The sequence below is a fragment of the Corvus kubaryi genome, unplaced genomic scaffold (genome assembly GCF_017639235.1).
Source record: "Corvus kubaryi isolate FWS band 111438036 unplaced genomic scaffold, C.kubaryi_AGA036_p1.0 65068, whole genome shotgun sequence".
In the NCBI taxonomy this organism is placed as follows: Eukaryota; Metazoa; Chordata; class Aves; order Passeriformes; family Corvidae; genus Corvus; species Corvus kubaryi.
The window spans coordinates 1-12,113 of record NW_024581739.1 but is presented as its reverse complement, the minus strand read 5'-3'; the positions used below and the strand labels follow the sequence as shown (position 1 = coordinate 12,113).

The following is a 12,113-nucleotide window of genomic DNA, read 5'->3' as shown; positions in this document are numbered from 1 at the left end:
GTATCCCATGGAAATAAAGAGGATGCAACATGTTCAAGTTAACCTCTTCAACATTCCTGACCACATTTGGGATGCAACGAAGTCTTTCCTGCCTTAAGAACAAGAAATCAATGCTCTGAAAAATTCTTGGGATTCAAACACAGTTTACAACACAAATCTGCGCCTTCACTTTGTGTATGTTTTCTTTGATCTGAATTTCTTCCCAAGCTAATTTAACCCAGAACGTTTCTGAGGACCAACTGGGAAACAGGATGCCTTACGCTCAAAGAATAAGCAGGCTACAAGGTAACCAACTTATTCAACAGGTTTCTTCTGAGTATCTCCTCATTTTTGAGTCTCCTGAAGCTCTCTGCGACTACACTGAGCTGCCAAATGCTGTGAACCAAGAGATCCAGGAGCATGGGTAAATAGTCCATACACAGCCATGCCAGGAATTGCTCAAACACAGACAGGGCATGGATTTTTTTCATCCTTCATCTTTGATTTTGAAATGAGTTACTACATTTTGGAGCCCACCTCACAATTCTGTCAGGTAGAGAACTACCATGGAGTGCATATTTAAATTTAGAGACAGTGCTGCCAATAACAGACTGGCTGGATTTATTTGCATCTCTCCCTCTTGAGCAATGGGAAATGTTACCTATAGATGGAAGATCTGACTCCCTGGGTTGTATAAAAACATGTTCACCTGTAGCAAAGGAGCTGCTCCTAAGCGAAGAGAGACCCAGCTCTAGCAAAGCTTCTAGACCGGTATCTTATGTGCTGAAGCACCATCAGTTTAAAAAGAGCCTTTTGCCACTGACAGAAACTGAAATGATCGGGCAGACCATCAGCAGAATAACTACACAAATACAGAAGATAAGACTTATCTATTCTTGGTAGGATTTTTATGCCCAGCTACAAGTTTTTTTTACATAGAAAACTAGGAATTCCCCAGGCAGATGCAAATGAGAAAGAGGAAAACAAGTTCTGGATGATCTGCACAGACTCATCGCTGCATTTCACAGGCTTTAGGGGCCCTTCCTCACGTCTCAGGGCTCCCACAATGTCCTTTCTCCCTGTGTTCTCTAAACATTTATGCTCTTATCACCTATACATTGTACAGATTTTAAACCCAAACACAAAGGATGAAATGACTTTTAGTCAAGTAGGAAACACCAGATGAGGAAGGAGGTTGCTAGGCCAGCCTCGAAGAGCCCCAGTCCTGAAGGTACCAGGCAGCACCTTCCCCAGGAGGGATCATCTCACCAAAACTTCTGCAAGAGCTGTTGCTGTCCCTCCACTGACTGCTATCACTGAGAATACCACAAATGCCTTCATCACCTTCAAAAACTGTTAATTAAAAACTCAGTGTAGTTTATGAATTCATAGGAAAGTCTGCCTACCTTAAAACTGTTCCTCACTAAGGAAAACACACAGTACTTTTTTGGGGGAAAATTGTTTTGAATGAAATATTAAAACTGTTGGAAGGGTTTGTGGGGGATTTCCTGGGGCTTTTAGGCAAGCATATTTTAAATATGAAGTTTAAAAAAATCTGCTGAGTTCATGAACAGAGCAGTAACAAACTGGGAACAAGCTGTCCTCACTCTTACATACAGACAGCTATTAGAAGCATATGGAATATACATTTAAGCGTAGCATGCTGAAAGAGATAAAACAGCATTACTCAAAAATACATGTTATAATACCTTCACAAACTACAATCTGCTTTTGTGCCTATAAAATAAATCCAGTCTTAGAAACCCAGTATTAAATGGTATTATACTAATTACCCAGCTTCACACGTGTAGGTAGTTTCTCCAAGTTGCCAGATTCATGACTCAGTATTTATTTGCTCTTCTAAAAGCAAAGATATCCATTTTCATATTTCATGGAGATTTTCCTTACAACATAATCCATTGTCATGAAGTGAAAGCAGATCCAAATAATCTTATAAAACTAAAAGCACTTTATCAGGCTCTTTTTGCATGACAAGCACAATTCTGAATGAGCAGTGGGGGGGCCTGGATTTCTAACTGACCAGCTACAGGAGTACCTAGAAAAGTACTTCAGCTCTGAGGAGAGAACTTCTTGTGCCCTTTTTACTGCAGGCAAAGGCAAAATTCATCTTTCTGATACAGCAAGAAAAGTTACTGCCACCTTGTACTGACAAAAACTTCCCTTAGACCAGGGGACAACGCTTCCGTGGTTATGGGTAAATGCAAAGGATGTTTTATTTTATTATAAGGCAATGAATGAAGAGAGAGAGGATTCAGAGCCCAACAGCACACTGCAAAAATGATATTTTATGGGGACCACATTCTAAGAGTATGGTGTGCACTTTAAACACTGATTTCTAGCACTGGGGAAAGGCTTGTCTTTAAAAAAAATGTTTCACATACAGCACAGCAAAGTAGTAAGTTTACTTTGAAGGGAATTTAGGGAAATTGTGGACAAGAGAGCCTGGATTAATGCCTCCTGCAGGACTACCACGGGCTGCTGGCTCTAATGTATTTCTCTGTTCCTGCATGCAGCTATCAACTCATTTATTTAGGAACCGTTTTTATTCTAAGACTCATAAAAATCTTAGAGATATAAGAAACCTGAAGAAAGGGCTCAAGTGCTTCTCACGGAAGGGAAAATAAAAAGGTGTTTTAAACCCCCTTAGCTGGAGCATTTTCCCATTAAAAAGAAAAAAAAAGGGGGGGGGGGGCAGGCCGGAACAAAACACCAGCTCTGAAAACAGACTGTATCCACTATACATATTATCAATTTAACAGCCTTGAATGGAAACTGCAAGTGCTTTGATACAAATCAATTGAAAAGCTGTCTGCCACACTGTTGCTTCTATAAAGTGCCTCTGTATCTTTTGCTGAAACCTTGTTTTTGTAGCCTCCTTACACAATACTCTGTATTAAATCACCACACTGCTCCTCCTCCAAAAACAGACTCCAAGGCAAGAGCCCAGACTGGCACCATGCATTGAGACTTCCCTTCAGCAACAGGGACCAGGGGTGTAAACCAGTAGCACCTGATCCCCACTCCCAGCCACACAGGACAACGTCCTTTCTACTGTATTGTTAAAAATTAACTTTCAAGTCTCGCTGCACTGAATTCAGGTGCTGAACTTCCCTCCCAGAGGTCTTTGGCTCTGGGTCAGGCAGATTTGGGGCTGCAGTGAGAAGAGCTGAGTTCAGCAGCACACAGAGCCCTGACCAGAGCCTGACCAAAACTGACCTTGATGCCCCTGTCCAGCACCCCGTGAGGAGCCCATTTCACACCTCACTGCCCCAGGTCAGCCCTCTGCACCTGCATGAGGCGGGCAGCAGCAAGGCTTGGTTTGGATTCAAAGAAATAAGCATTTTCCTGAAGCCTTTGCAAAGTCTCCAGAGTAAAACCAAAAAAACTAAACCAGGCTTTCTCGTGTCTTCACATGTAAGCCATATGGCCACTATCAAATAAGCAGAATGGCCACAAAAGAGTCACCAGCACTCCACATTCTGGTAATTCAATCAGCTTTAATCGGCGAAGATGTTTTCGCCAACCTGCAGCAAGGGTATTTGTTCTAATAACCTTGAATAGAGTGGTGACACTTTAAAGATGGCTCCATTGAACAAAGAAAGATAAAAATGCAATTTATGGCAGGATGGTGAATCTCAAGGCAAATTCCCACTACTGTAAATTGCAGCTTTTTCTCCAGGCCAATCCCTCTCCACACAGCAAGCACTCTGTCAGCGCTGCTTTACTACACATCTTCCTGCTCTTCTGCTCCTCACTGGTTGGGATATTCTTCAAGATAGTATTTACAGTAGTGATTGGAAAAAATAAACAGTTCAGTCATAAGAACTGGGCCAGCAACCAATGCCACAAAGGGTCTTGTCAACCTCGATGTACTTGGCAGCCTACGAAACCCACGGCACCCAATTCCGCCCTCTAGACTCTCACCAGCTGTCACAAAGACCTTCTGAAAAACACCTCACAAAACCTTTGGGAAGTATTGGATTCTGCTACAAAATCCTGGGTGAGATTTTTGGTTTATATGTAAAATGATGCTATAAGCTCCCTTCACAGCAACCTCCAGGTTAAAAGCAATATGGAATGAAAATGGTTTAAGTTCAGGAATCTCTCAGGTACAGCTGCCTGCCTTCCACACAACAGCCCCACCAAAAACCACCTGCTCTTCTCAGGAGAGGACCTTGCTGGAGACACAAGGCCAGTTTAGTGTCCAGAGGGCAATTTAAGTACTATAGCCAAATTAGGTAAGGTTCATAATTAGCAGCCATGGTGATGGCTTATATTGTTTCTGCTATGCCACCACTGGGAATTAAATACAGGGTACCATATAAGCCAGTTCAAAAATCAGGTCGGTTTCAGCCATGAGGAACCTGGCTGCCACTTCAACTGGCACTTTAGATGCAGGAGACTCTATCCATCTCCATTACAAATCCTCTGAGCTCATCCTAGCATTACTTTCCCACATTAAGCAAGAGTTAACATAAAAAGCCTGCCTAGCTTCAGACATTATCCAGATAAAGAGGAGAAAAGAGAAAATCCTTTGTATTACCTCTCTCAGCTCTTCCCAAACCTTTTCTGACATCTTTGTTCTTTCAGACCTGGCATTTATCTGCAGATATTGTAGAGCCCTAATTAAATCTTCTCGTGAACCTCTGCTACTTCCTGGCAGAGAACACACATTCTTGGTGTGCTGATGGACCTACAGGATTTTCTGCAATTCTCCCTTATGGTGAGTGTTAGGCCTTGCTTGAAAACATCACAACTGTGTACAACACAATATGTTTAAACAGAAATACAAAATTATTCCATTTCTTTCAATGAATGAAGAGAAACATAAGTGAAAATTATATTCCACAAGCTCATTGGAAAAACAAACTGTGGAAGCACTGGGCAAATAGCAGTGTCTGAGAACAAGGCATGCTTTTGTTTTACTGCTGTCTCAGAAAGGGATAACTGGCAGCGATAGGAGAAGCAGAAAAATTTGTCTTCCAAAATAAAATCTGCAGTTATCTCTTCCCCCTGGGAGTAAAAAAAAAACATTCTGAAAGTGCAGCTGAATTTTGCATTAAGGGAAGCTGCACACCTAACCTTATCTGATGGAAGCAGCTCAGTGTTCAAAGCCTCAAAGCTGGCAGCAACCGCTCATTCAGTGAGAGAAGGGATGTGAGAGCTGTGAAAACCTTTGCACTCTGGACTTAAAGAGGCAGAAGGCTAAAAAAGAAGATTTTACTGCTCCTCCCTCCCTGTCCCCCAACAATCCTTCAGCTCCTTCAAACCACTGACTGATGCTGAAAGAAGCTGCCAATGAAGAAGGAGAAATTGCTGCCTTCCCTTCCCAGGCTGACGGCAGAGGCCTGGCCCAGCAGCAGCTCTCCTGGCAGGGGTGCTCTGATGGCCAAACACAACAAAGCCAATTCATTCCAAAATCACCTTTCAGCTGAGCTGTTCTCATTATTCTCCCCCGATTCCCAGCACTTCTCTCCCTAAGCAGAAGAAATAAACACCCCAGATGGCTGAGGATAAACAGCAAGTTATACATATGCTCCACATAGCCTGACAAAGAGAGTCCGGCCATGCTCAGACCACAGCGTGAGACTCACCCATGCAAGGGCCCCTTTACCTCAACAAGGGGTGTCCCTGCACATGGGGATGAGGAAAGGATGATAAAAGAGGTTTGGAGCCATGAGGTGACACTCTGCAAAGTTTTCTCCACTATAATTTTCAAAGACTTCCATCATTCCATAAGTCAACGTAGAGCAGCTACAGGCTAGACTACGCAGAGCTGTATGTTACAGAATCACAGAGTGGTTTGGGTTGGAAGGGACCTTAAAGATCATCTCATTCCACCCCCTGCCACAGACAGGGAGACCTTCCACTATCCCAGGTTGCTCCAAGCCCCATCCAGCCTGGCCTGGAACATTCCCAGGGATGAGGCAGCCACAACTTCTCCAGCAACCTGTGCAAAGGCCTTACCACCTTCACAGGGAAGAATTTCTTCCCAATATTCCATCCACCCCTACGCCCTTGTCAGTTTGAAGCCATTCCCTCTTGTCCTGTCACACCAGACCCTTGTAAATAGTCTCTCTTCATCTTTCCTGTAGGTTTCCTTCAGGTATTGGAAGGCCACAACTAGGTCATCCCAAGGCCTTCTCTTTTCCAGGCTGAACAATCCCAGTTCTCCCAGCCTTCCCTCGCAGCAGACATGCTCGACTGAGCATCACCTTGGCTTTGGGACTGCCCGCCCTCCTGCACTGCAGGAACCTGAGCCAGCCTGTTCCTTCCCACCACAATGTCAGAGATATTCAATTTCTCCAGGGCCCAAAAGAGGAAAGCAGGAGGCACTGAGAGCCCACCCAGCTGAGATGAAAACTCAGTTACCAAACTCTGCACAAGTGGTGCCCAGGCTTTCTCCTTTCTCTTCTTTGCCCCAGCCATGGCAACCCAGACCAAAACATTAGTAGCCATGAAAGAACATGCCTGTGGGAGGGAGTAGCCACAGCAGCCCAGGGAGGCCTTGACTGGCCACACAGTGAAAGCTTGCTCAGAATAGCCTGCTAATGGCACCAAAGCATTACCAAAACCACAATTCAGGCTCCAGGCTGAAAACCGAGTGCGTATTTGTATCTCTAAACCACATCACCCCCCTGCCTACTCAGAGGTACAGGGAGGTTTCAGTACTTTGGGAAAAGCTGGATCAATGACAGGGTGGTCTGGAAGAAGGTGCTCAACTTCAGGAAAAGGAGTTGGGGGATGCAGCAACTTTCCCGCATCCATCTCGATGTGGAGTCACTCTCTTCTCACGGACAACAGCCTGCCCAAAGCCCTCCCTGCTCCCCCGGCCTCGCCTGCCCACTGATCCCTCTCCACGACCCCCACTAACTCCAGAGCCCCCACTGAGGCCTCCAGCACTCCCAAAACGCAAAAGCCTTCCAACACCTCCAAGCTCCCACCAACCCTGGAATCCCTGCTCCCCAGAGACCCTCCCAGACTCCCAGAGGCCTCTCACAGCCCCCAGAGCTGCCTCACCACCTCCAGATGCCCAATCAATCAATCAATCAATCCCCACTGATCCCCATAACGCATAACCTCCACTAAGCCCCAGAGCTCCTTACCGAGCCCAAATTTTCCCCATGGGCTCTCACAGACTATCCACCCACCGCTCCCACAGCTCCTCATAGACCCCCCACAGCCCCTTACCGACCCCCAGAGCCCCCCGCTGCGTCCAGCCCCGCCCGCTGGCCGAAGCCCCCGCTGTCTCGTCGGGCTCTCCTGGACCCCTCCGCGCGCCCCAGGCCGCCGTACCGAGGCTCTGCCCCACCGGGGTGCTGAACGGATTCCCCAGCAGAAACTCCATCTTGGGATGACAACAAACAGCGGCCCGGTGCCCGCCCCTCCCTCACCGCGCCCTGACCGACAGCCCCGCGCACCAACCACAGCGAGTCCTGACAGGCATGTCCCGCCTCCCTACGCTCGATTGGACAGCTTCAGGACGTGCCGCAACACTATTGGTTAAAGGGTGTGTCCATCACTGTCAAGCGAGGGCCCCGCCCCCGCGGTAGTCCCGCCCTTTCCCCGCCCTCCCTTTGATGGACAGCGGGGACACCGAGACGCCATTCTCCATTGGGCAAAGGCCGAACCTATCTGTAACATTATTGGGTAAAAGGAACATCAATCATTCGAGACCTCTCCGTCTCGAGGGCATGGTCCCGGCATTGATTGGCTTACACGGATTTCTCGCGCTCTGATTGGTAGCCGGCCTTCCCACCCACTCCCCGCCCATTGGCGGCTGAGTCTCTCACGTGACCGCCCGTAGCAACGCACCCGTGCTTCCGTAGCGACGGGAGGCGAGGCGCGGGTGGGGGCCGGGAACCGGGAACCGGGAACCGGGAACCGGGAACCGACCCAGAGCCCAGGGGACCTGCGGGTGAGAGGCCTGATGGGCCAGGATCTGGGCTTCGGTGGGTTCTGGGAGCGGGAGGCGGCGGCCTCTTCTCACCCACCGGGCAGGGGTGGTTAGAACCGGCATTGACTGAAGAGACGCTGGACGAGTTCACATCCCTGGGAGTGTTCAAGGACAGGTTGGACGGGGATTGGAGCAACCTGGTCTAGTGCAAGGTGTCCCTGCCCATGGCAGGGGTGGAACAAGATGGGTTTTAAGGTCCCTCCCAACCTAAACCATTCTGGGATAGTACAAGGAAGTGGGAGAGGAAGGTCAAAGATGGATAAATCCAGAACCTGCTGCTCCTCGGCCACAGAGGGGTTTGGTTTGTTAGTGAAATGCCATGATGAAAACAGAACTCTCTGAACTCTGACATTTATTATTCCTGTCCTATGCAAAAATAAATCAGAACTTACTCTGTAATTATCAACATCTTATGCAAGCAAAAGTTTGACAGTTCAAGTCTGTCACACTGATTCATTAACTCTGCACACTTCGAAAAAGCCCAACAGTCTCATTGCCCCCAGGGCAATATTAGTGATATTTAAATTTCCATGAAAAATTTCTTCACTGAAAGGGTTGTCAAGCATTGGAATAGGCTGACAAGAGAAGTTGTGGATTCCCCATCCCTGAAAGTGTCCACGGCCAGGCTGGATGGGACTTGGAGCAACCTGGGCTGGTGGAAGGTGTCCCTATCCATGGCAGGGGATGGAATGAGATATCTTTAAGGTCCCTTCCAACCCAAACCATTTTGGGATTCTGGGATTGCTAGAAATAGTAGCCAGGCACTGATATAATTTCTTTTTCTTTTCTGTCATCTAAGGCTGATTCCGTCTCACAATGAGTCAGTTTTTCAGTAATGTTGAGCCAAACATTATTGATGATGAAATGGTTCAGAAAGCCATCGAAGAGAAGTGTCCAGAGGACCTTGGAGATCTTGCCAGAGTGGAAAATACTAACTTTAAGGTTGTGACAGAGCTACAGCTTAGTTTTAAAAGTTAGTATCAGAATATATACATATTTTCCCTCTTCTTTTGCTAGAAGGTAATAGAATAAAGCATGAAGTGGGTAACTGGCAATTAAGCAATCATTATTAGCTTGGATTTATTATGTGAAAATTAATGTCTGGAGTTAGACTTTTGCTCATACCTGTACAAAGTAGCTTCATCAGAGGGAGCCAGGTGCTTTTGCTGGTGGGTAACTTCAAAGCTGCTTCACTTCCCACTCTTATTGTCAACTGCTGTTCTCATTTAACATTTATATTGTGCTGACACCTACAGGCCACAGGCCTATTAGGCCCCTCGGTACGTGGCCAAATCCAGCCCTGGGTAGGCTCTGCCACGGCTGGTGATTATGGGAGAGCTGTTTGGGAGATTATGGTGATTACAATCCAATCTGATGGCATTCTCTGGTCATCCATAGCATTACCACAGCTTGCCTCCTACTGTCAAACCTGTTGTAAACTTGCACTCAAAAAATGAAAAGGAAGAACATTTGGCTCAATATTTGAGTATTTGGGGAAGAGGGGTAATTTCATAGGCAAAAATCTACTGTTGATTGTTCTTTGTGTGCTCCAGTAAAATAATGTGTGTATGAGTTGATTTTCTTAGAAAAGACTCCCTTGACCTGATCCTGCATAGATTTGTTTGCAAATACAAAATACAGAACTGTGTGAATATTTTGTGCATGCAATTCCTTGGTTTATTGTGCCCTCATTAAATAAGGATAGCAGGACAGCAGATGAAATCTTTGGGGAAGCCATTGCAGGGGAAAGAGAAATGGGAGTGAGAATGTTCTGTATTTCCTGTCGCCTTGGTCCTGATGCTTTGCTGTGGGGACTAACGGCCTGCCCTTGTGATTCTGTTTTTGGAGGAAACTAAATGCAGGGATATTGATTAGTTCTAAACTGCAGCCTTCACAGAAAGAGTAGACTCCAACTTCTTCCCCTGTGATGAGAATCCTGGGAGCAGGAGAGTCATTTACAAAAGCAGGGGCTGGGCACTGCTAGACTGCAAATGCAGAGAAAAGCAGAGTCTCATCCCAAACCTCCCGCTTGGAGCTGGAGAGGAAAATGAAGGTCGAGGCCTCCTAGCAGAGGATTCATAAAGCCACTGGAGTGCAGGGCCGTAGTCAGCATCCCCTGCACGCCTCGTTGGCCTCACTGATGAGCAGCGTGCACTGGTGCAGGACACTGAGGTTAAGTGGGCTGTTTCATTGAAATCTCGTCCAGCCAGTGCACCTCTGAGCTCTCCAGGGCACTCATCACATGCTGAAAATCCTTTTGGAGGCAAGACTGGATGTGTTTTCCTTGTGCAAGGCAGCGTGTCTGCTAAAACGAAGCTGTCTCACATGAAAAGCAATTTTCTTTTATTTTCTTTTTTTTCCTGCGGCTTTAGGTATCCTGCAGATTGATAATCTGTGGCCATTAGGGAATCTGACTAAACTGCAGCTGGACAACAACGTCATTGAGAAGATAGAAGGTCTGGAGAGTCTGGTTCACCTTGTATGGCTTGGTGAGATACAGGCATAGGAGGTTGGATGCCTTCACAGGTGCAAAGCAATCTGTGATAAACCACGATGTCACCTTCCTTCTCAAACACGACTGATAGGAGCTTACCCTGGGAAGGCTGTCAGCTGTCTCTATGTCTCCTTATTTGACTGTCAAATGTCAAAATGCCTGAGTATCAGAGCTGCAAAACAATCCTTCAAATGTTTAAAAACTGGGTTTAATGCATTTGGTGTGGCAGGAACAGGAAGCTGAGGTTTCAAGGTTGTTTCCAAGATTTGTATTGTGTTTAGGGTGACTTTCAGGAATATTTATGGAAACACCTCTGTTATTTAGAAGCCTGTATTTTGTTTTCAAAGCTGCTGCAGGCATTCCAGAGCCTACAACCCACCATCTTTACCCCTGTATCCTTAAGGGCTTGGTGTCATTGTTGTCCCAAGGAGTGCCCATCCTTGTATCCTTATGTGACTGCTTGCAGCTACACAGATGCACAGCTTAGAGCATTCCCTGGAACTGCAGCCATGCTGCTGGTTGGAATTCTAAATATATCCTCAGCATGCAGGGCTTCAGCTTGTAAGCACATTGTGAAATGTCTAATGGGTTCTTCCGCCCAGTTGTCTGCACTGTTCTGCTCCACAGATGACTGATGCACTTGTGAATCACCAACTGATCTCCACAGTGTAAGCAGAGTGTTTTGAAAGACACTCACATATTCCCTTTGCCCAAAGGCTGCAGTGGTTCAGCTGCTGCTACACGAGTGTGTCAGCCACCCAAGAGACCTCATAAACTGTTTTCGGACTCTTGGCTTTCTCAGTACTAGCCCAAGGGCAAATCCTGCCCTTAGTCATGGTGAGTGTAGGTGTTAGGAGAGATGTTCTGGCAGGAGAAGAGGATATTTCAATAAGTGAAACAGCTAAAGTGAGCCTTTGCATAATTATGCTGATGTGGAACTGCCATATCTTGGTCCTGTAGGAATGACCACAACTGTGGCATTGGTGTGGCAGGCCAGAGTCTGCAAGAAACAAGATGGTGTCAGATTTGTCACAGAAATTGCCCTCTTTAGGGTATTTCCCCACCCCTTTTTTGTGTTTCCCTGTAAGGCAGAAGTCCATTTCAGGCTGTGTATGTGGACTCTGCATGGACTAACTTCAGCTTTTTCTCTCATTTAAAAGTTGCACAGACCATTGCAAGGAGGAGATCGGGATGGAGGATGATTTAATGCTGAGCCTTTCCTGTGGGACACTGACCACCCCTGAGAAAAATCTGTACATAAACTCCTACATCCAGAACTAACTGCAAGGGCAGAATCAGGGTGTTCTGCAAGAAATAATGTAATGTTTGATTTCTAAACTCTTCCCCAGACTTGTCCTTCAACAATATTGAAGTAATTGAGGGCCTGGATACCCTTGTCAAACTGCAGGACCTCAGTCTCTACAGTAACAGAATATCTAAACTTGAGCACATGGACGCATTGCAAGAGCTGCAGATTTTCTCTGTAGGGAAGAATAACCTGTCCATTCTGGAAGATGTGAGTGTTCCCTGGCTTTGCAAATATTCCCTGTCGAAGGATCAGATATTCTAAAACTGGCATTTGCCATTGTGTCCAAGCCCCTCCTTAGCTGATGAGATTCTCTTCAGGATTTCAAAGTATTTCTGAGCTATGGTTTTGGTCCT

The 12,113-nt window shown here is 46.3% G+C and overlaps 1 protein-coding gene and 1 long non-coding RNA gene across 5 annotated transcripts in view; one reads left to right on the top strand and one right to left on the bottom strand.

Moving 5' to 3' along the window:
* Positions 1–7,399, bottom strand: part of LOC121672983 (TOM1-like protein 2) — a 56,805-nt gene extending 49,406 nt beyond the window's left edge. For 3 of the 4 annotated variants that reach the window (XM_042045967.1, XM_042045968.1, XM_042045970.1), the window contains exon 1: positions 7,297–7,399. In XM_042045967.1, coding sequence (XP_041901901.1) covers positions 7,297–7,348 — 52 coding nt within the window. In that variant the 5' untranslated portion in view covers positions 7,349–7,399. The remainder of the gene's footprint in view (positions 1–7,296) is intronic. The other variant, XM_042045969.1, reaches the window with a different exon arrangement.
* A 413-nt stretch (positions 7,400–7,812) lies between these two features.
* Positions 7,813–10,566, top strand: LOC121672987. Its single transcript, XR_006019090.1, has 3 exons — positions 7,813–7,918; positions 8,757–8,930; positions 10,330–10,566. It is a non-coding gene; the product is annotated as an uncharacterized LOC121672987 (long non-coding RNA).
* The last annotated feature ends 1,547 nt before the right edge of the window (positions 10,567–12,113 follow it).